General features: G+C 42.3%; 1 protein-coding gene across 1 annotated transcript in view; it reads right to left on the reverse strand.

Moving 5' to 3' along the window:
* Nucleotides 1–1,621: 1,621 nt before the first annotated feature.
* HAS2 (hyaluronan synthase 2) overlaps nt 1,622–20,011 on the reverse strand; it is a 19,909-nt gene continuing 1,519 nt past the window's right edge. The window contains exons 2-4 of the mRNA XM_042036336.1: nt 11,291–11,917; nt 6,651–6,752; nt 1,622–4,599 (exon numbers count right to left, since the gene is read on the reverse strand). Coding sequence (XP_041892270.1) covers nt 3,667–4,599; nt 6,651–6,752; nt 11,291–11,917 — 1,662 coding nt within the window. The 3' untranslated portion in view covers nt 1,622–3,666. The remainder of the gene's footprint in view (nt 4,600–6,650; nt 6,753–11,290; nt 11,918–20,011) is intronic.

Raw genomic sequence — 20,011 nt, forward strand, 5'->3', positions numbered from 1 at the left:
AGATATTGCCAATTCATGGCATTTTTTTGAAAGGTTGTTTTTAAACTTTTATGTAGAATTCATAATTTGTGGGAGTTCTTTCAGCACCATCTGTCTATCAGAGGTGACTAAAAAAAAATCTGCCTTTTTTAAAAAGTTCAAAACAAAACATGAGTATTTCTTTTAACATGCTTTCTTCTTTTGATGGAGATCTCAAAAATATATTTGCTATTAATGAAAACTAGGATATATTATTAAAAATCTCAATTTGTTTGAGAACACTTTCAATAAGAACTGTTTCATAGTCTATTTTTCTGCTGAAACCTTTTTCTAAACAGCCGCAAACATGGTGAGGAGAGTGATCCAGTAACAGAAGGGTTCTGAGTTTTTGGATACTTAGTACCAGCTGCTGCTGAGCTATTTGTGCCTGGGGTCAGGATGGATGTGTTTGGAACAGAGATGGAATGAGCTTCCGTGTGTGGGTGGGAGCTGTCAGCACCTGCTTCAGAAAGGATGACAGGAGAGTCCATGTCTCTACCCCAACCTCTTGCTTAAAGGAGGGGCAGCTCTGAGGTCAGACCAGGCATCTCAGTACTATACCTAGTTTAGTCTTGAAACTCTCTCAGGATGGAGGGAGACTGCACTGTCCTGGCACCTGCTTAAAGGTCTTCATGGGGAAGAAGTCACTGTTCATAACCAGGCTGAACCCTGAACCTTGAACCTCTCCCCTTTCATCTTGGAGTCTTTCATTGTCACACCAAGAAACACTGTTAAGGGCCTGCAACCATTTTCTTGAAAACCGCCCTAAAGGTATTGGATATGACCTTAGGGTCCTCCTGCCAAAGCTATCCCTTGTCCAGCCCATCCAGCCCAACCAGCCCAGGTGTCTCAGACCCTCTACTCCAGCCCAAACCAACACGCTGCCCCTGAGCTGAACTTGCTGCAGTTTATCAATGACGTCCTTGTACTGGGGAACTCAGTACTGGTCATGGTATGCAGACATAGGGTAACAAGTACTGAGGGCTGAGAAGCTGTCTCCTAAGTACCTGACCTGTGGCAGGCCTGTGTGAGATTTCACTTTACACACTGTGTCCCTGCAGTAGTGGCTGCTGCCCCTAACCCGCAGTGACAGAATATACACAGCTACATTTCAGCTGTGCCAGGGCAAAGGGGGCTTGACAAACGGCAGCAGTGAGGAGCAGGAGAAGGCCGTAGACCTGTCCTCCTCTGCTTCCCAAGCTATGGAGGGTGGTAATTTCCAGTGGACAGGAGGGCTGGAAAACTTCAGCTCCCATGTAAAGTACTTTGGCTGTAAACTTCAAAGTGCTTCCCAAAAGGAAGTTGGATTGCTATTCCTGTTTTGTAAGTCAGGAAGCCGAGGAAAAAGGGAAGGAAGTGTTTTGACTGAATTGATCTAGCAGCTGCTGGAAGAGACTCTGAGTGCTGCCTATGCACCGCACTGCCTCTCAGAGCAGGGACCAGCTCCAGCCGCCTCAGGCACGCACTGCACTCCATGGGTGCTCCATGGCAAATTCCCACTTGGAAATCAGGCTGGTGACATGAGAACAACAGCCTTCAAACTGTGCAGATTTGTGGCTTCAAAGAACGAGTGCTGGTGAGAAATACCATGAATTAGTCATAATCTTATCAAAAATATTTTATTTATGAAAGTAACAATTATACTATACAACCTATATTGGAAATACATTGAATAATTGCTAGAATAAATACAGGCAATTAATTCAATCTTTTTATAGAATGAGAAGATTTATTTGACATTTGAATGTTAACCCAAGCTTTAACTTACATCATAAATAGTTAAAAGGCATAGTCAAGTTTTTTTTATTTTTACCGTTTCTCTTGCTTTTTTTTAATACTGTTCTATTTTGTAATCAACATGAATCAACTCTCCAATCATTAACATAATATTAGTATGACTTTCAAGCAATCATGTACCTCAAGATAATCAGACAATAAGGTAGTGTGTGTGCAGTTCATACTACAGCAGAATCTATTCCTGTCTGCATAAAAAAGAGAAGCTGAAAATGCTTCCAAGTTCTTTAAGCATCATATGCCGATTTCTGCTTTACCACAGTGCTTTTAATACCAGAATCTAAAAAAGGCAGCTGGTCTTTCTGTTGCTCTTTATAAAGTATATTAGAGCTCAATGCCACATTCCTTTGGCTGGTGAAGGACTGCAGAATTTAGTCCTGAATATTATTTCTCAAAACCATGGTCCAAACTAAATGTCCAAGACTGATTATTAGGCACCAAGGAAGTGATGCATTTGCTAAGGCTTGATGTTTTCTGATAAAAAAATTGGCTTCTTTTCTGGTAGATATGCTGTAGTCAAAAACAAATTATTGGGCTCAGTAATGGGGTCTGTATTACACTGGATGTCTGAGAAGGTGATGTTTTTATTTTTTGTAAACTGTATGAATGGCTCTGCAGAAGTTTTATAGTACAACATACACATTTTGAAAGTGTTGATAAGTTTTTCCTTCCATGATTTTTTTAATGAAAATTCTGAACTATTTGCTTGGTGCTAGCTGATTATGAACACCTATGACCATCAGTGAATTCAATAGCAGTTTCAGGTGCCCAATATTTTTCCAGATTAGAAGTTTTTGACTGCTCAGGTCCCATATAAAATCAGTGGGAGGCTTTCCATAGCAATGTCTTTTCCAGTGGTGTGGAGGCCTGCCTTGCCTTATGGTTTATTGTGCATGCTAGGGATATTAAGCTCTCAACAGAGAAGCAAATTTCCCTTTTACAATGTTATCAAAACAAAAACCCCAAATTGCACATATCTACCCCTTTGGCCTTTTTTTATGCACAAATATGCTTGTATGCAAAACCTGACAATTTTGGGCCTTACTTAATAAATGTCTTATAAGAGCACATTTAAATGCCTTTTCACAGAAATAACCATTCATTAGTTGCAAAAATGCAGAGACACTTTTTATTCTTTCTGTTGTGAACAATATCATTTCAGCAGAAATTTGGGGGGAGAATGTGATTTTTTTGTCCCCAAATATATTTAAAAAGGCTAAAGAACAAAATGTTGGGGAGGCATCTTTTTTGGCAGATAGTAAAATATAAAATATGTGATTTAAAAAAAAAGTTGGCTTAAAAATACACACACACAAATAATACAATAATATAAAAATACAGCTCAGCCAATGGCCTCTTAAAATTTACCTTTGGCATTACATTTGGCAGCCTAAAACAAAAGACCCTTCCTATAAACAGAACTATAAAAAGAGAAAAGTTCATAAATTAGGTTGCAAGGGGTTGTACAGTCCTTTTCTTGATTCTCCAAACTCCCTTTCTTTCTGTCCACACACATAAGCATGACCAGTGAGGTATATAGAATGTAACACTGTCAGGCATATGCACAATAAAAAAGTGCATAAACATAGACGTTCTCCCCTTTTCTTGTGAACAGGTCGTAACTGTGTGGTTTGCGTCCTTCCCCCCTTGGAAACAAAAAAATCTTTTTTTTTTTCTTTTCTTTTTTTTTTTTTTCTCCTTACTTTGGCAGGATGAAAATGAACCCAGAGGAATATAAGTGTCCTATTCCCAGCAGCAGTGATCCATTTCCCTTGGCAACATATGTCTGATGCCACAGATACTACAAGGTCGTTGGGTTGCTTTACAACTCTGGGTAACTTCCCCACGGAAACATCATACGTCTAGCACCATGTCGTAGTGTTGTTGCTCTTTCTTCCGCCTGCCACATTTGTTGATAAGAACCATGTACAAAGTCAAAAGCAAAACCCAGTAACATGCATAGAGTATTGTGCCAATGATGAGAACTGTCTGTTTTGACTCAGAAAATGGCTTTTTTGATTCCTTGTAAATAGTGAAAATTACGCCACCTAGGAGGATTGTAAACCAAATGGAGACTGGAATGAGTCCTATAAAATTAACTACAATGGTTTTCCTTCCTGACGTGCCCCACCCTGCTTTGTTTATCGTGGCAATTGCAAACATCTTTGCTGGCAGTAAACTTGACATGTACAACACTGAGTAGAGTGACATGAAAACCATGACAATGTTACCCCTAAGGAAGCTGGCAAAGGAAGACTTTATCAGGCCAACTAACTGAACTGTCAACAGGAAGAGGAGGATGTTCCAGATTTTTCCCCTGTAGAAGAGCTGAATTACTGTGGCAATAAGGAAGAAAGGAAAGAATCCAGTGATTACAGCTTCATAGGTCATCCACAAATGGTGCTTGTGGAACCACATTGCATTATAAAGCCACTCTCTAAAGTAGGATTTACTCCAGCGGGTCTGCTGATTCAGCCACCTGAGATACTCTATCGGTGTTTCCGTAAGGCACTTGGATCTAGCTGTGTATTTTGTTGCATAGCCCAGACTTAGCACTCTGTTAGTTAGATGCCTGTCATCTCCAAAGCTGCACTGGGAACCCATAAACTCTTGATTGTACCAATCTTCCACAAATTCATGGAGTAAAGAGTTTCTGTACATTCCCAGAGGTCCACTGATGCACTGTACACAGCCAAAGTAGGACTGACAGGCTCTTTCGATGTTAAATGCCATCCAGTATCTCACACTGCTCAGAAAGGAGATCCAGGAATCGTATTTGTTCAAAATCTGCAAAATAAAAAAAAAAGTTTTCCTTTTAGATGAGCTCTTGAAACAGAAAATATGCACATTGGAGCAATAAGGAATTTGCAGAGACTAGAGCACCATTACATGAAATGTGGTGGGAACCTCACTCCTGTGTCCTACCCATGGCAAACCCAGGAGATACTCAAACAGCTCTGCCAGGACATTGACAGGAAAGGTGAGATGAAACCTTCAAATGTCTGCTTCACCAAGATGTTCTTTTTTCCTTGCAAGCTTTCCTATTCTCCACCAAGAAATTTCCTTATTTTCTGTCTCATTCTTCCTTCCCTTTTGTCCCCAGTTAAAGACCTGCTGGATTTAGACTTTCCCAAGAGGAGCTGGTGAGTTCATGGTCTTCTGCTGCTTTTCTGCACATGCACATCTTTGGAACTCACAGGACTCCTTCCAGCCCTCCCAAAACGATGCTGGAGCATGAGAAAAGCTGAGCACATGGTCTTCGCCCTGCATTTTTGGTATCATAAGGCTGGCCCTAGAGGTTTAACCCTGAACTGTGTCCCATATCCAGCATTAGGTCCTCTGAGGAACAACCTGTTCTGTCTCTGCAGTACCAGCCTGTTACCTTGTCCCAAGACATATGGTGATACTCCAGCAGTCTTCCTCAGGCCCACATAAATGTCTCAGTCGTTCTCTTCTGCACAATGCAAAGCTCACCCAAAGCTCAGACCTACACTTAACATAGACATATTCTAAGTCTGAACACTCAGTGGATGTATGAATGCATGCAGATGCACAGATCCATGGCTTCACACCCAGGTTCTCAACACACACCTTGTGCCAGAGGATGTGGCAAGGAAGTGTGTGGGTCTTTGGCCTTCTACAACTATAAAGCATTGCCCTGCAACTAGAAAAAAATAGTCTTTTGCTCTGACAGGCCTAATATCTGTCAGGTTTAATTCCAGGACATATTAGAAGCTTGGGGATAGGCTCAAGCCTGGCTCAAATGTATTTGGTGTATGCTGGAAAATGACCTGGGGGGAAAAAAAAGCCCAGAGCCTTCATTCTGTCACCTTGCCTCACAGAGGACACACATCCTTCCCATTGCAGATGCTTATGGATCTTCACTGTCACAGCTGAACCTGTACTTCCTCCCTTCACTTGTACTCACATATGCCTGGAATTTCACATGCATAGGCTGTGTACACCCGCTTTATGGTCAGTCTAGAGTTCCAAAGTTATTCAGGTTTCTGTGGGAATCCTAATTTCTGGAGTTATGAGCCACATGCCTGAAATACTTCTGACTACTTGGGCATTCATTAGTAAGTTCTTGCTCTTTTACATTGCTCTTTCTCCTGTCTCACATAAAAAGCTCAACTGAGTATTGGGGACTGATCCTAAGGCCAACTAAAATATTCATACACGTTTCTCTCTATAAATTGCAGCAGAAGGAGTTGTGTCAAAAGGAATCAACAGCCTTTTGCTGTAGTAGTCAGACAAACTTGGTAATGCTGGAAATCCTAACACTTGTGGAGCTGGTCTGAGTTGGGAGTTTTCTCTTGTCCTGCCTGAGAGATGGGAGACCCAGCAACACACAGAGTGCACAGTGCATAGCATTTCAAAATTACTTTTATTTCTAACAGTCTTGGCTGCCAGTAGTAATATAATTGAAGACCTTGAGGTGCTGGACATGGCTTTGGGAGACCTGTTCTCAATTTCCTGCTCGTCTATAGCTTTTCTATGGTACCTTGAGCAAGCAACTATACCCAGAGACTCAAAGATGCCACAACAGTCCTGACAATGCCAGTGCCCACCTTTTCACATGTAGGGGGCAGAATATTATTTGTTTGCTTGCTATGAGTGTTAAAACCATACAGTGCTCACATCCAAGAATAAGAGTTTCCATTCAATGGACAAAAAGGCTAAGGTATGATAAAAGCACCTATAATGGTATCACATATTTTATATATATATAGTATAGACACATAAATTATATTTAATGCTATTCCAGACAGAGAAATCTGTTGCAATGCAAATAGCTGCTGAAACACCTCTGTTAATCAGAAAATTGTTGTACTCACCTGCACATCACCTCCAACTCCTCCAACCATTGGATCTTCTTCTAAAACTTTTACCATCTCCACTGATGAGGCTGGATCAAGCATTGTATCTGAATCACAGACCTATAAGTAAGAAAAAACAAGAAAAAAATGGGTTAAGGAGCACACTAGAGAAGAAAATAAAAATCATGCAAGTGGTTATAATGACTCTAAATGCATATTCTCCTGAATGCAATTAAATCTGACTTTGAAGTCTGCACTGATATTTCTGTTAAAGATCACTTGTACCAGGCAGCAAGGCATAGTGCTGCACAAAACACAGAGCTTATTAAGGCTGTGCACACAAACAATCCTCTCCTCTGTATCAGCTCCATTTGTTTTACTGGCACACTGGGCTGGCTACTTTGAATAAGATATGGGGCACTGCAGAGTAAGAAGGTGTTTGTGGGTGTGGCAGATTCCTGCTGTGCTCTGACATAGGGTTTCCCTGCATCAGCTGCACAATTGGAGCACGCTCGTCAAATATTTCCCACTGCCATATGAGGGAAGGAGTGAGGAGTTAAATCCCAGGCACTTGTTATAAAAAAGAAAAAAAGTCGAGTAGGAGTCTGGGAAGAAACCTAATAGTTCTTTCACTCATGGAAGGCTTTAACAATTCATGTAAAATATGTATCCTGTATTTCAGAACAAACTAATTTTTAATTTTAGATGCATGATGTGTTATTAGTAGTGCAGGGATTTGACATTTGACTTAGAGAAATTATTTGCTATTTTTCTCTGGCATTCTTATAAAAAAATAGGTAAGGCCAGAAGGCGTGAGTCCTGAAGTTCAGTACTCCACAAGACCAAGGCAGAAGTAGATCACATACAAGGCATTTCAGCTATACAAACACTCCTAGTCAACTAAGCACTGTGTACATTAGGAAATTGGCTTTCCCCTGGAGAGTAGGAGGAGGGCTCAGACAGGCTGGCTGGTCTGTGAGGCAGCTGGCATTGCTTTCGTTTGCTCTGAGGAGAATGACTTGGGCTGCAGCCTGTTTAAAACAAGAGGGTGTCTCCTTGTTGCAGTTGTTGCAGCTGAAGAACTGGACACACGGTGTGTGAACTCATTTCACAGACACCCAGGAACTGGAGCAGAGACTGTCCCAGAAACACCCCTCTGACCAGCTGAATCCCACCCTACAAATTCTCATACTGCTTCCAGTTTGTCCCCACATTGCATTCCTGTGACTTCAGATGGGGTCAGTAGGAGCAAGTCAGTAGCTCTGCATAAACAGCATATTAAGACAGATTCTGCTGAGGCTTTGTCATGTGTATCCTAATTTTGGTGTCCTTTCATGCAAACTTTCAATTCAACCTAAGCCCTCTCACTCCAGGGGAGAGGTAACCTTTATGTCTGCTCTATGAAGGGGGAGGAGAGCACTGGGACTCTGCTCTGGACCAGACTCAAGAGGAGAGGTTACCCAGGATAGTTGGACTGCATATCTTGGGATGCAGCTGGGAGTCTGCCAGCATGCTCCCCCTCCATGCTCACTCAGAGGGGGCCAAGAGGAGAAAGGTGATGAAAACTCTCACATCCCCATCAGGAGAAAAGCCACAAGCATGTCCAGCTCCCACTAACTTGATGCATCCATCTCCTCTCCTCAAAGGCCTCATCCCACAAAGTCTTTGTAACCTGGCCAAGGTGTGACTCCAGCTTTAGTGGAAAGCTGTCATCAGTGGCAGCACTGAGTGATAGAAACGGAGCAAAACAATTCTACTGAAGAGGGGAAACAATGCTTGTATTTTTACCTGGGTCTTCATGGACAAACCTGTTGCTGAGTGTTTTGCACAGGGAATTTGGGGTTTGCTGAATTCCCAGGGTGCTCAGGCAGTGACAGGCATGCCATTTCTTGTGACCATGAGCAGTGGGCTGGGATCAGCTGCCTCCCAGCCCCTCTGCTTTCCCTCCAGCACCTGGCACTTGAGCAGCTCCCACCCCATCAGATGCATCTACCTACGGCAGAAAGACCTGCCCATGAGCCACATCACTAATGTATTAGAGATGAGGAATCCTGAAAACACTGGTTTTTTTAACAAAATACCGTCACACGTCCTGGGCATGCCAGCACAGTGGATATGTCTGTGTTTCTGGGACAAATCTAACAAGCCATCATTTTCCATCTGGATGAGGTTTTTGCAGGTGAACAGAGGATATATCCAGAGAAACACAGACTTATTTGGCTTAGGAGCCCAAATAAAACACGCTGACACCTGCCTAGCCAGGGGGTGCCCAGGATAGCCCAGGAGACAATTTGTCATCCTTCCACATAAGGGCCGAGTGACCCAAATATCACTGCCTTGGGTCACAGATTTGGGTTACATGAAAGGGACAATTGACCTTAAGGGAGCTGTTCAGTTCCTTGCTGTAGGCAGTGACAGTTTACCCAAGTTGCTCTGAGTTCAGACTGCACTGGACTGTCCACACAGGCACCTCCATCAAGCCAAGATGAATTGCACCCTGGTTACCTCACAACTCTGCACTGATGATACCTGCCAGTTTAACTCCTCCACCTGATTACCTGCACACTCCTCAACTCCTCTAGGATGGAAATAAGCCTTCACAGCAGTTTTGAGTATTTAATGAGACACCACTAATGACTAACAGCTCATTATCTGCACTGGTCTGACAGTTTATGGTTGCCTGTTAATAATTCCAGGGTGTCTTTTAAGAACTATAAGGCCTACAGTTTTGGGGGCTGGGCAGTGGTGCTGGACTGGCCACTTTTTTAAATGCATAATCATTGCTGCAGATTACTTAGCCCTTGAAATATTGGGCTTGTTTAAAGTAATTTACCCTGGGTCACCCAAAAAAACCATTTGAAATATCTCAACCTTTATTAATTCATAAAACAGAGCCACGTTTTAGCTGCATTTTTTTATGACTCTGTAGTAGCCAGGGCCACCAAGGGGCTGCATTTCTACTAAAGATGTGACTGTAAATGTAACTGTGGCATCAGTCACTACTGCAGACTGTGCTCACAGCAGCATTACAGTCTCTGGCAAATTCATTAGAACTTCTGAGCCAGGTCAGGACTGTTAACTGAACAGAAATACTTCTTCTATTTTCTGAGTTTATGCTATGACTGTTGAAATAGAAACGTTTTTTCCAGGTTCCCTGAAAAATACAAGACCTGAACTGAGGGAGGAAACTTGCAATGAATCTGCTTCTTCTCTGCCTTCTTTCTCTGCAATCTGGTATGTCTGTGTGAAGTGATTATAAACCCATGCTAATAAAGAAAATCAGCATTTTTATCCCATCATAGTTCCTCACAGCACAAAACCAAAGAACAGACAATGGAGAGCTTAAGCCCATTGTTTTCAAAGAATAAATCAGTTTCAGTTTGGGAAGTGGTAGAGGATGGGTTTTAAATCTTGGCCTTATTCTTCCAGCTCCAATAACAGAGTGGTTCCTGGTACTCATCAGTTTCTGCTCCTCATGTGCATGGAAGACTTGCTGCTCTCAGCCCAGCTACTGGCAGCCTCTCCAGATCCTTGGACACTGCACGTGGATGCTGTGCTGTGCAGAGTGTGCACACACACCCACACAAGGCTGGGCACAGGCCCCAGAAACACATGTGGCTCAGCCATGCAGCTGCCCTGAGCCAGCAGAGAGCACCTCTCGGGGAGCTGCTGCTCCACTGCAGGAGACTGCTGGTTGCTCTGAGTGTGGGAGAAGCTAGGAAGAACTGAAGGTGGTTCATTAGGAAAATCATCTCCTATTCAGTGGGATTAGTCAAATGAGCCTTGTTGGCCTGGATTGCTAAGGAAGGGTCCTCAGTGTCCAGCCAGAGTATCTGAACCCACCTGCCTTCCTCCACACATGACCTCTTCCACTTCCCACAGTTAGCAGGGTTGTTTGCAGAAGCGAAGAGTGCTTCCATGTAAAAAACATAGACAATTTTTCAGGGGATCCAAGGCAGCTGGAAAGAAATATGTCTCTGCTGCTTTGGAGACAGGGAGAGAGGACCCAGCCTAATTCATTTTTAAGTGAGTAGTGTGTCATAAGGGCCTTAAAGGCCAAGTTGCAGAGGGTGAGGTAATGCAGCTGTAAGTAATGAAGCAAAAGCTCCTTCAAGCTTTAGCTGAAGAAATTTTCTTTCAAATCTACACATTGACCCTTTTATTGAATACCCACATGGCCTTCAAAGCCTTTAAAATAGATCCCCATCTTTTTTACAGACTTCACCACTTCTCCAAGATATTCCCTAGTGAGAACAAATACCTGTCTTATGGGCTTGCATATGGAGCCACTAACAAACACAAAATAAAGCCTCACCCCAGACCCTCACCTACAGGAGCAGAGATGGGGCTTTCAGGAGGTCACTGGCTTTGCCTGAAGCAAAACCATTTGGATGAGGGGGAAGTACTGAAGGCGGGGGAAGGATTTCAGATTTCTCCAGTAGCTGGTTCACAGATTTAAAACAGTCAAAGATAGACTGGCCATTTTAAAAGGTAGCAAAATACCCTTTTAACGGTCAAGCTGTTTCCAAACAGACTGAAAGGAGCACTGTGTTCATCAGGGACTAGGATGGCCTCTAACATGCTGCACAAAATATACAAAAGCTGCTTTCTTTCAAAGTGTGTTTGAATTGGCACTGACCTGGTGCTCTAATACCTACCTGTACATAATCCACGCTTCTCCCCAGTGCTTTGAATGCTGTGTACATTACTTCTCTTTTTCCACCCCATTTCTGCATGATGCAAACACTTTTGTTGGACAAGACCAGCTGAGATACGTGTTGCATGCTCTCTCTGTGAGACTCCTCTGTCTCACCCGGACCTTTGTCGTGGAAGTTATTACTCCAGATATAAGTGGCACAACTGTCCCTACCCATGATTTCAGTGAAAATGTCCATCATGTAAACGTCATCTTCTGAGTTCCCATCAATGACCATAACAACTTTAATTCCAGGGTAGGTCAATCTTTTTACAGAAAGTAAACATTTTCTTAAGTAGTCAGGATCTTCTTGATAGGCAGCAATACAAAGGGCAACTGTTTTGTTCAGTTTGATTGGAGTCTCTAGCGACCGTTTCATTTTCCTGTGCTCTAGGTAGGCAAACAGGCTTTGGATAATGAGATGTGATGCCAGGATAGCACCATAGAGTCCAAAGGAGAAGTAGTAGTTGTCTGTTTGGATGAACTGGTAGCCCACAATGTAAGCAGCGGTGATTCCCAGCAGGAGGGACACCCCGAAGAGCGTGGTTCCAAGTATTCTCAGGATACATATAAACCTCTCACAATACATCTGCAAAGAAGGAGGGAAACCATTAGCAGAGCCACCACTTGCTGATATAAGGCATCATAAGGGGTACATGTGGCTGCAACACAGATCTCAGCATCAACAGATACACCCTGAGCTTCTGGCTCATGGAGTCGCTGTATCCCCTTGCTCAACTTAACCTCTCTTTGAAGTACTTCCTCCATGTAAGGTATGACCTAAACAGACTTAATGTAGCAGAGATGTTTTCTGCTATTTGCAATGTCCTCACAGAAGGTGCTATCTGTGTCAGGATCTTATTTTGGCAGCCTGGGCTGGTTGGATAAGACACTCTGTCATATTATCCTGAGGAGGTTGGAGAAGGGGCTTTTGGGCCACCACTCGCTTCATACAGTCACAGGAGAGCGGAACAGCTGAATGTCTGGGCAGCCCCTCCTCATCCCCCATCCATGTCATGACTGCATCCCACCCTGAATTGTTTCTGTCGCTTAGTTATGTTTGCAAAAATATTGGAAAGACATTCTTAAAACAGATGCCTGAATGTATTTATAATTTTTAAAACAGATGTCTAACTATATTTATAATTTATATTTATATAATCAGACATCTGCTTTAAAAGGTATTCTCAATACCATTGCAAAAATGTATTATTCATACATTTGTGTACATAGATATATGCACATGTGAGCATGTGTGCATAGGGGCTAAAGCTTGACTGAGATTAAGTCTGTGGCAAAAATATGCATAAATTTAACAAAGCCAACACTCCACCCTGGACTCAGAAATTCACTATGACATCAGCTGATTCTGACCACTTCTACATATTTAAGTTACCTGGCTGTAAAATCTTCTAACCTAAACTCTGGGCTATGGAGGAACTGGCTGGCATGGAGGGTGCTCTGGCATTCTTGAAACAAACAGTATGGACAGGCAGGCAGGTGGAATATATTGGTACCTAACTGCTTTTTTTGACAATCACATTAACCATTTTATGCAACAGCTTTCTCAGAATTACAGGAGGTTAATGACAACATTTTCTGTCAATAGAAGCATTTTATGTGAAAGACATAAAACAGATATGTCTGTTTAAGGCTAACCCAGCAAGTGTGTTGCAATGCTTGAATATTTTGCTGAATTAGGTCCTCTCAGAGTAATGGACTTAATATTTGTGTTTTCTTGCTATTATTCATATTTTCCCTACTGTTATCATCTCACTCATCTGCTGCTCATGTTTGTTTCACCATCTGTTGGCCAAAGCTGAAGCTGGAACAGGACTTCCTTACATCATATATGTTTTTAACTCTTCCTTGAAAAATTATTACCAAGATGCAGCAGCATAGCTGTCATCAACTATATATATGTCTGAAAAGTTACAGGCTTGGAACAAAAAAGCCAACACAGAATCACTTACAACATAAAAATAAACTAGGCAAGCATGAAGTTTGAGGTTACAAAGACTTTGCTTTTTTCCACTGGCTATTTAGGGTCTTAAATTTCAAGACAGGAGGAAGCCTCTTAAATGTATATTTGGAGGCACTGTTAAAGAAATCGGACCCTATCTCTAGGACTTCCTTGAATACTTAAGGCTGGGATCTGACAGGTGCTGTAATCATCCACCAGCAAAAGGGACCCTCCCTGCTCTGGCCTGTCTGAAAATCTTTAACAGCGAGGGTCATAAAGACGCCTAATAAAAGACAGCTTATGCTTACCACCACTATGGGTGAACTGAAACTCAGTGCCCAAAATAGACTTGCTTTAGAAAACAGATTAAGTAATGGATCCCCTCTTGATTCCCTCGAAGTAAAATAGCCTGTGTGTTTACTAATCCCTCAAGCATGCAAAATGTCACAAACATCAAGGAAAATGTCTCATTAATGGTGCACTTGTACTCTGCTTTCCCATTTGGGGTCCTAAAGTCTGCTTACATTGAGAATTATATGGCTGAAATAAATAGGATTTGCATTAAGATCTGGAGTGGCTACATTTGAATGACTATATCCTGTAGCAGGCATCTTTTACATTAATTTGCTATTGTTTTGCTCTACCTATGAAGTGCTTCTGCACAAAAGGAAAAAAAACAACCCAAATTCTCTGACTTTGTCATTACAGCTCAGATCCTCTCCATTGCAAAAATCCAGTCTTTTAAGATAAAGAAATTAATTTCTGGTGTTAATAAAATAACTTTTTTTCCTTTCACTGTCAACCTTAGGAAAATAAACAGTGTTTTGATCTAAATTCCTGGCTTTCATCAAAGAAATTTTCCCCTTTGTATGTGCAATTGAGGGTTTTATGTATTGTCTTTTAATTGACTGAATCTCAGGGGAACTGGAAAAGTTGCTCAATATTCTCAAGATTTAACACGAGGTATTGATAGCTTGCCCAGCAGAAATGATCTTTATCAACTTCAACATGCCCAAACAATGGTAAAGAAGCCAAAAATTCTCCACCCATCTCCAATAATTAAGCCAAGAAGTTAAAAGGAAATTATGCTTGTCCAAGTCTGGGACCAAAAATGAGCTGCTGAGTCAAATACTAGCTAGGCTAGGCAGCAGCTGCATCAGAGACTTTAAGAGCAGACAGTGCTGTTATGAGCGTCTAGCCTGGCCTGACACAGTGAAATACAACAATTCTATCCTGCAATTTGTGCACCTAAATCCTTTATAGGCACCTAAATCCCTTACAGGCACCTTCACCTAACCCCGTGGTGCTGAACCTAGTATGAGTTTTATGCAGTTTCCAGCAAGCAGATCCAAGGTTTGCATGGCCAAAGTGAGTGTATGTTAAGAGTCTTCAAAGTCTGCTACTGAGCAGCTCTTTCCTTTCAGGGATGGAGCTGAGCAGTGCTCACCAGCCCATCTAGTAGAAATGAAATGTGAAAGCCATATGCTAAATCCTAATGCTGTGTAGGCTGCTGCTGATTGAGTCACACGTTTTGATTCACCAAGCAGTGCCTTGTAGTGACTGTACAGTAGGAGGCAAGGAGTGCCTTTCTTTGGAGGCTCCTATGGGAAAGCATGACCAAGAAATGAACCCTTGCATGTACTTGACATCAGAGTCCACCTGGTGAACTGTTTGGCATTGTGTCTCTTGGCATCCTGATAAAGCCAAATATATATACAAAAAGAGTATTTCTCCTTTGTGATGAAGGTGAATTTACTCTACATTACTATTAACAACTGGCATAACTAAAAGTTGTAGTATTCTAACAATGCTTTCATGAAAAAAATCAGGTTAACAAATGACTGATACCTACATGGTACATCTAATGATTTGGGTATTAACTGTAGCACTAGAGATCACACTCCTTTCTCAGACTGAACAATGCCTTAGATCTCAAATTAGATGAACATAGCAAAATATGCTTCAGTTTTCCCTATTCTGAAAAATATTTAGGCTAGCATTTACTGTAGCTATGGTACATAGATCTAATTTTAATAAGATCTAGACGCTTGACTGAAATTCAGCAGATTCTTATGTCCTGTTTTGAATTGGGTCTTTACTCAGGAAAGAATACTGGTGACCTCCATGGTAATGTACCAATTTTCCCTCCTCCAATATCCTGTGGCAGAGTTCATCCACATGGCTATTAATCAGCGTTCATGCATCTCCAAGAGTAACAGGACCTTAAGATAGTTCATCCCTTTATGAAGTCAGGAGGCAAAGAGAAAGAAAAAGCTTATTTCGTTACTAATACAGATTAGGGAGAAATAGATATCCAGAAAACCAACGTGCACTGGTGCCAGCAGATATCAATATTATCTGCAGCCTGTTCAATTCTGCACCCTCTATTGTGTAGCTGCTATGAGGACAAAGGAAGCAATCAGGTGGTGCCTGGTGTCAATTGATACAGGACATGGAACCAGTGACTGATGGGGGTCAAACTGAAGTCAGGTTTGCTTGTAACACATGGGATGCATCTCACTACATAATCTCTTTCAGAAATCCCCTCTCATGCAACACTCAAACATTGCCACATAGTAATTCTGGGTAGCTTTTCCCCAGAAGATTAAAAAGCAAGAGGGGGAGACACAGAAAGTTTGTACGTACTGTAATGATTTGGAAGGTTGTTTGAAAGAATTAGCACTTATTAATTCCAAACATCTGAAGGCATTTAAAAAAACACTAACCATAAGCCACAAAAGCCAGTATTTATCCAGGAACCAGTAATAAAGGCTCGGTCACAAATGTGCTTATTTTGTCCCTGTATTGGGCCTGGCTGAGATAGAATTACTTTTTCCCATAGCCCTTCAAGTGGTGTACTTCGTATTGGTAGCTGGGAAGGTGTTGAGAACACAGCAGTGTTTTGGCTACTGCTGAGCAGTGCTCCCACAGTGTCCAGGATGTCTCTCCAACATTTTCTCCCAGTATGCTACAGGTGGGCAAAGTCCTGGGAGGCGACATAACCAGGACAGCTGACCCAAACTGACCAAAGGAATATTCCATACCATATGACATCTACTCAGATACAAAAGCTAAACAGAGGAGGACGGGGAAGCATTTGTTATGATGTATATTTGTTTTTCAGAGCAACTGCTGGTGTACTGAAGCCCTACTTCCTGGGAAGTGGCTGAACATCGCCTGCTGATGAGAGGTAGAGGATAAATCTTTTGTTTTCCTTTGCTTCAATGCACAGCCTTTGCTTTATTAAGTTGCCTTTATCTCAACCTACCAGGTGCTTTTCCATCTTATTTTCTGCATCTACATCCTGCTAAGGAGGGGAGTGATAGAGCAGCTGGGACGGTACCATGCAGCCAGCCAGGGTCAACCCACCGCAGTCCCCTTCATTTTTAAAGGTTACAAAAAGCTGTGCCTCTCTCTAGACATCGAGGGCTGTGGCCACATCAGCAAATAGTGCAATACAACACAAACAGGTCTGCAAAGAGGAACACCTGGTGCTGAGGGCCTGACTGCACCCTCCATATGTTTTGTTTTGTTTGAACTAAGTATAGTTGGACCCAATGGACTAAAAACCTGAAAAGCGTCCTCCAGAGGTACATCTTGCAATTAGTTTCATTCAAGAGGAATCCAATTTGAGTGTTCAGTTATTGCTCAGCAATAGAAGCTCAAGCAATTTGGTTGAAGGGAGGACACTTGTAGCTGGAGCTTCAGCAGCACACTCTGTATTGAAAATAAATTGATAACACAAATCAACCTCACATATGAGATCTGCAGATCAGATTTGTCTGGAACCTTTGTGGAAACCAGAAGTGCTGAGCACAGAAAACCTTTGAAAACATCTCATTTTTATATGCCTGTATCAAAGCTGAATTCTTGAATATCTACTGAACCTTAGTGCTGAGGCTTTGAATGCAGCAAAGCATGTAAGTGTGTCATTAAAGATAAGTATGCACTTAGGTATTTTGCTGAAGAGGGAAATCAGTGGATAATTTATCTTGCAGTTCTGTAGTAAAGGTGTAAAAAAATCTTTCTCTGAAAAGCTGCTGTTTCTGGGACACTTGAGATTAAAATGCATGTATATGTTTGACAAATTTATTGTAGAGATTAACCTTCCTTATAACAGATGGGTTAATGCTTAACCACTGCATTTCTTACATTAGGGAATCTAAGAGTGGATCAGGGCCTACACAATTTGCATTTGCTTCCTAGTGTTGTCATTCACCTGTTGGGTGATCTTAGATAAGTGAATTCACCTCTCTCTGTCTCAGCTTCCTCACCTGTAAAATGCGAATCATGATCATGCAAGAAATTTTTGGAGGTCTATAAAACCCTTCATAAGGCTTAGGTTACTCTTTTTGATGTGATATGATATCCACCTGTTCTCTAGTTCCATATAACTGTTTTTAGTCAAAAAACTCCAACAAAAACCAACACACCCCTTGCTATTTTCCTTGCCTATATCCACCTGAGGGTAGAATCAGTGGGGATTTGTCTGTAACAAACATGCAACTCCAACTCAGCAGGATGCCTGAGATCAGTGAGGTGGGCACCATAAAAGCCAGCACACACAGCTCTAAGTGCATACAGCCACCAAGGGCTGTTTTACACACAACCAAAGGAAGAATGTAATCTTTATAAGCCTTAATACCCACCTCCTTGCCTATGAGAATAATAGCACTGGCTGCCCCAGAGCAGCTGCTTTGATGACACAAGTGTGTCTGAGTGCACGTGTGAGTGCCTGTGTGCCTGCACACACTGTGTCTGGCCCTACACACACTCTCTCTGTGAGTACATGGTGTTTGAGGCTTACAATTTCTCAGACAATATTTAAATTCATTATTAGCCTTATTTTGGTGACAAATTAAATCATATATCATTGGAGTATGAATGATTCTAGGTACGCATTAATTACAAGCATAAGATAGCTGTCCAGACTCCCTCTTCTATTCTACAGCCTGCAGAAAGGAAGCTGAAAGGTTATGCTCCATCTGTACACCTTTACTACAGCACAATTACTCTATCTGGAACTTTTGTTATTTATAACTTCCAGATTTTGTTATGCTATTGATCTTCTGGAAAGGCCTCACATGAGACTAAAGTTAACTCTGAGGTTAAATTTAAAGTAAAGAACAGGATTACTGATGATGTCAAACTCTATCTGTATGCACAGACTTTGATCAACAAATCAAGAATCTCCTATTTGTTCAATGTGTGTTTCCCACTAAACTGCCCAAATTTAATCTCTTACAGGTTTGAATAACCAATGTGGAATGAATTTTATGGCTGCTGGTTGGATTTGACCCTAATGTACACAATAATACACTAGTTGCTGAATTAACCAAAAAAAAAAACCCCAAAAAAACCAAACAAAAAAACCAACCAAAATAATCCCCAGACAAATGCTCCAAGAAACAAAACCAGAAGTAAAACACATTTATACTCAGATATTTTGGATTGTGGTTAAAAAAAAATCTAGTTTAGAAATGTTTTCTGGTTGCTGGTTATGAAGTCCATGGATGCTTTTGGCACAAACCTGACTATTTCATGCCTTAATCCATCAAATAAATATTTATTTGGTGTTCACAGCTTATTATCTTGTAATTTGTTTATAAAGCATAGGTCATACCTTGTTTGACTAAGTTGCACTACATGGAATGGAGGAATACTTTGCTGCTCTATACACTAATCTTGAATAGCAACAAAATGAAGCCAATGTGCTTTCATGCTACAAATATGAAGACTTGAGTTCTTGCTAGTGAACTTGCCGGGAAAACTCCATTAAATTCAGTAGAGCTGCTCTTCCTACTAGGAAAACCTTTACCCAGGTATTTCTATGCTTGCATGCAGGATAAGAAAGATTTATCACCCTTATCCAGTCCTCAGAAGAACGCCCAAGGCATCCATGTTACACACAACGTATGCCTTCAAAAAAGTGCATGGGTGCCCAAAGGAAGAAAACTACGAAGCTGAGTGAAACACGGAGGAGCAGCTGTGCCCTAAGATGTGGGGTCACTGCAGCCCTGCAAGAATCACGGAACCCTTAGAGTTCGAAGGGACCTCTGAGATTGCGGAGTCCAACCCCTTGCCCAGGCACCTGGAGCAGGTGACACAAGAACATGGCCAGGTGGGTTTGGAATGCCTCCAGAGAGAGAGACTCCATGACCTCCCTGGACAGCCTGTTTGGTGCTCTGCCACCCTCAACATAAAGAAGTTCTTCCTGCTATGAGGTGAAACTTCTTGTGTTTTAGTTTAAGGCCAATGCTCCTCGTCCTGTCGCTGCACACCACCGAAAAGAGTCTAGCACCATCATCCTGGCACCCACCTCTGAGATATTTATATGCATTAATGAGATCCCCTCTCCATCTTCTCTAGACTAAGACCATCAGGAGTGCTGTACTACAGTGGGGTCCTCTCGGGGCAGGGAATTGGGGTAAATTCTCTCCCAAGGGCCAATGCCCACTTCTGCCAGCGTTGCCATAGAGTCTGGCGAGGCTCTGACAAGCCGGCTCTCGGCCGTGTCCCAGAGACACGAACCGACACTCCAAGAGATGCCGGGCAGGGCTGCTGGGGACAGAGGGCTCTGCAGCCGGGCAGGACGCACCGGGGCCCCGCACTCGCCGCGGGCTGCACACGGCGCGGGGGAACCCCGGCCCGGCGCCGCGGCCAAGGGGCGGAGCGGCGGCGTCAGCGGGCGGGGAGCGGGGGATCCCCGCGCGGCCACGT

The sequence above is a fragment of the Corvus kubaryi genome, unplaced genomic scaffold (assembly GCF_017639235.1).
Source record: "Corvus kubaryi isolate FWS band 111438036 unplaced genomic scaffold, C.kubaryi_AGA036_p1.0 37385, whole genome shotgun sequence".
NCBI lineage: Eukaryota > Metazoa > Chordata > Aves > Passeriformes > Corvidae > Corvus > Corvus kubaryi.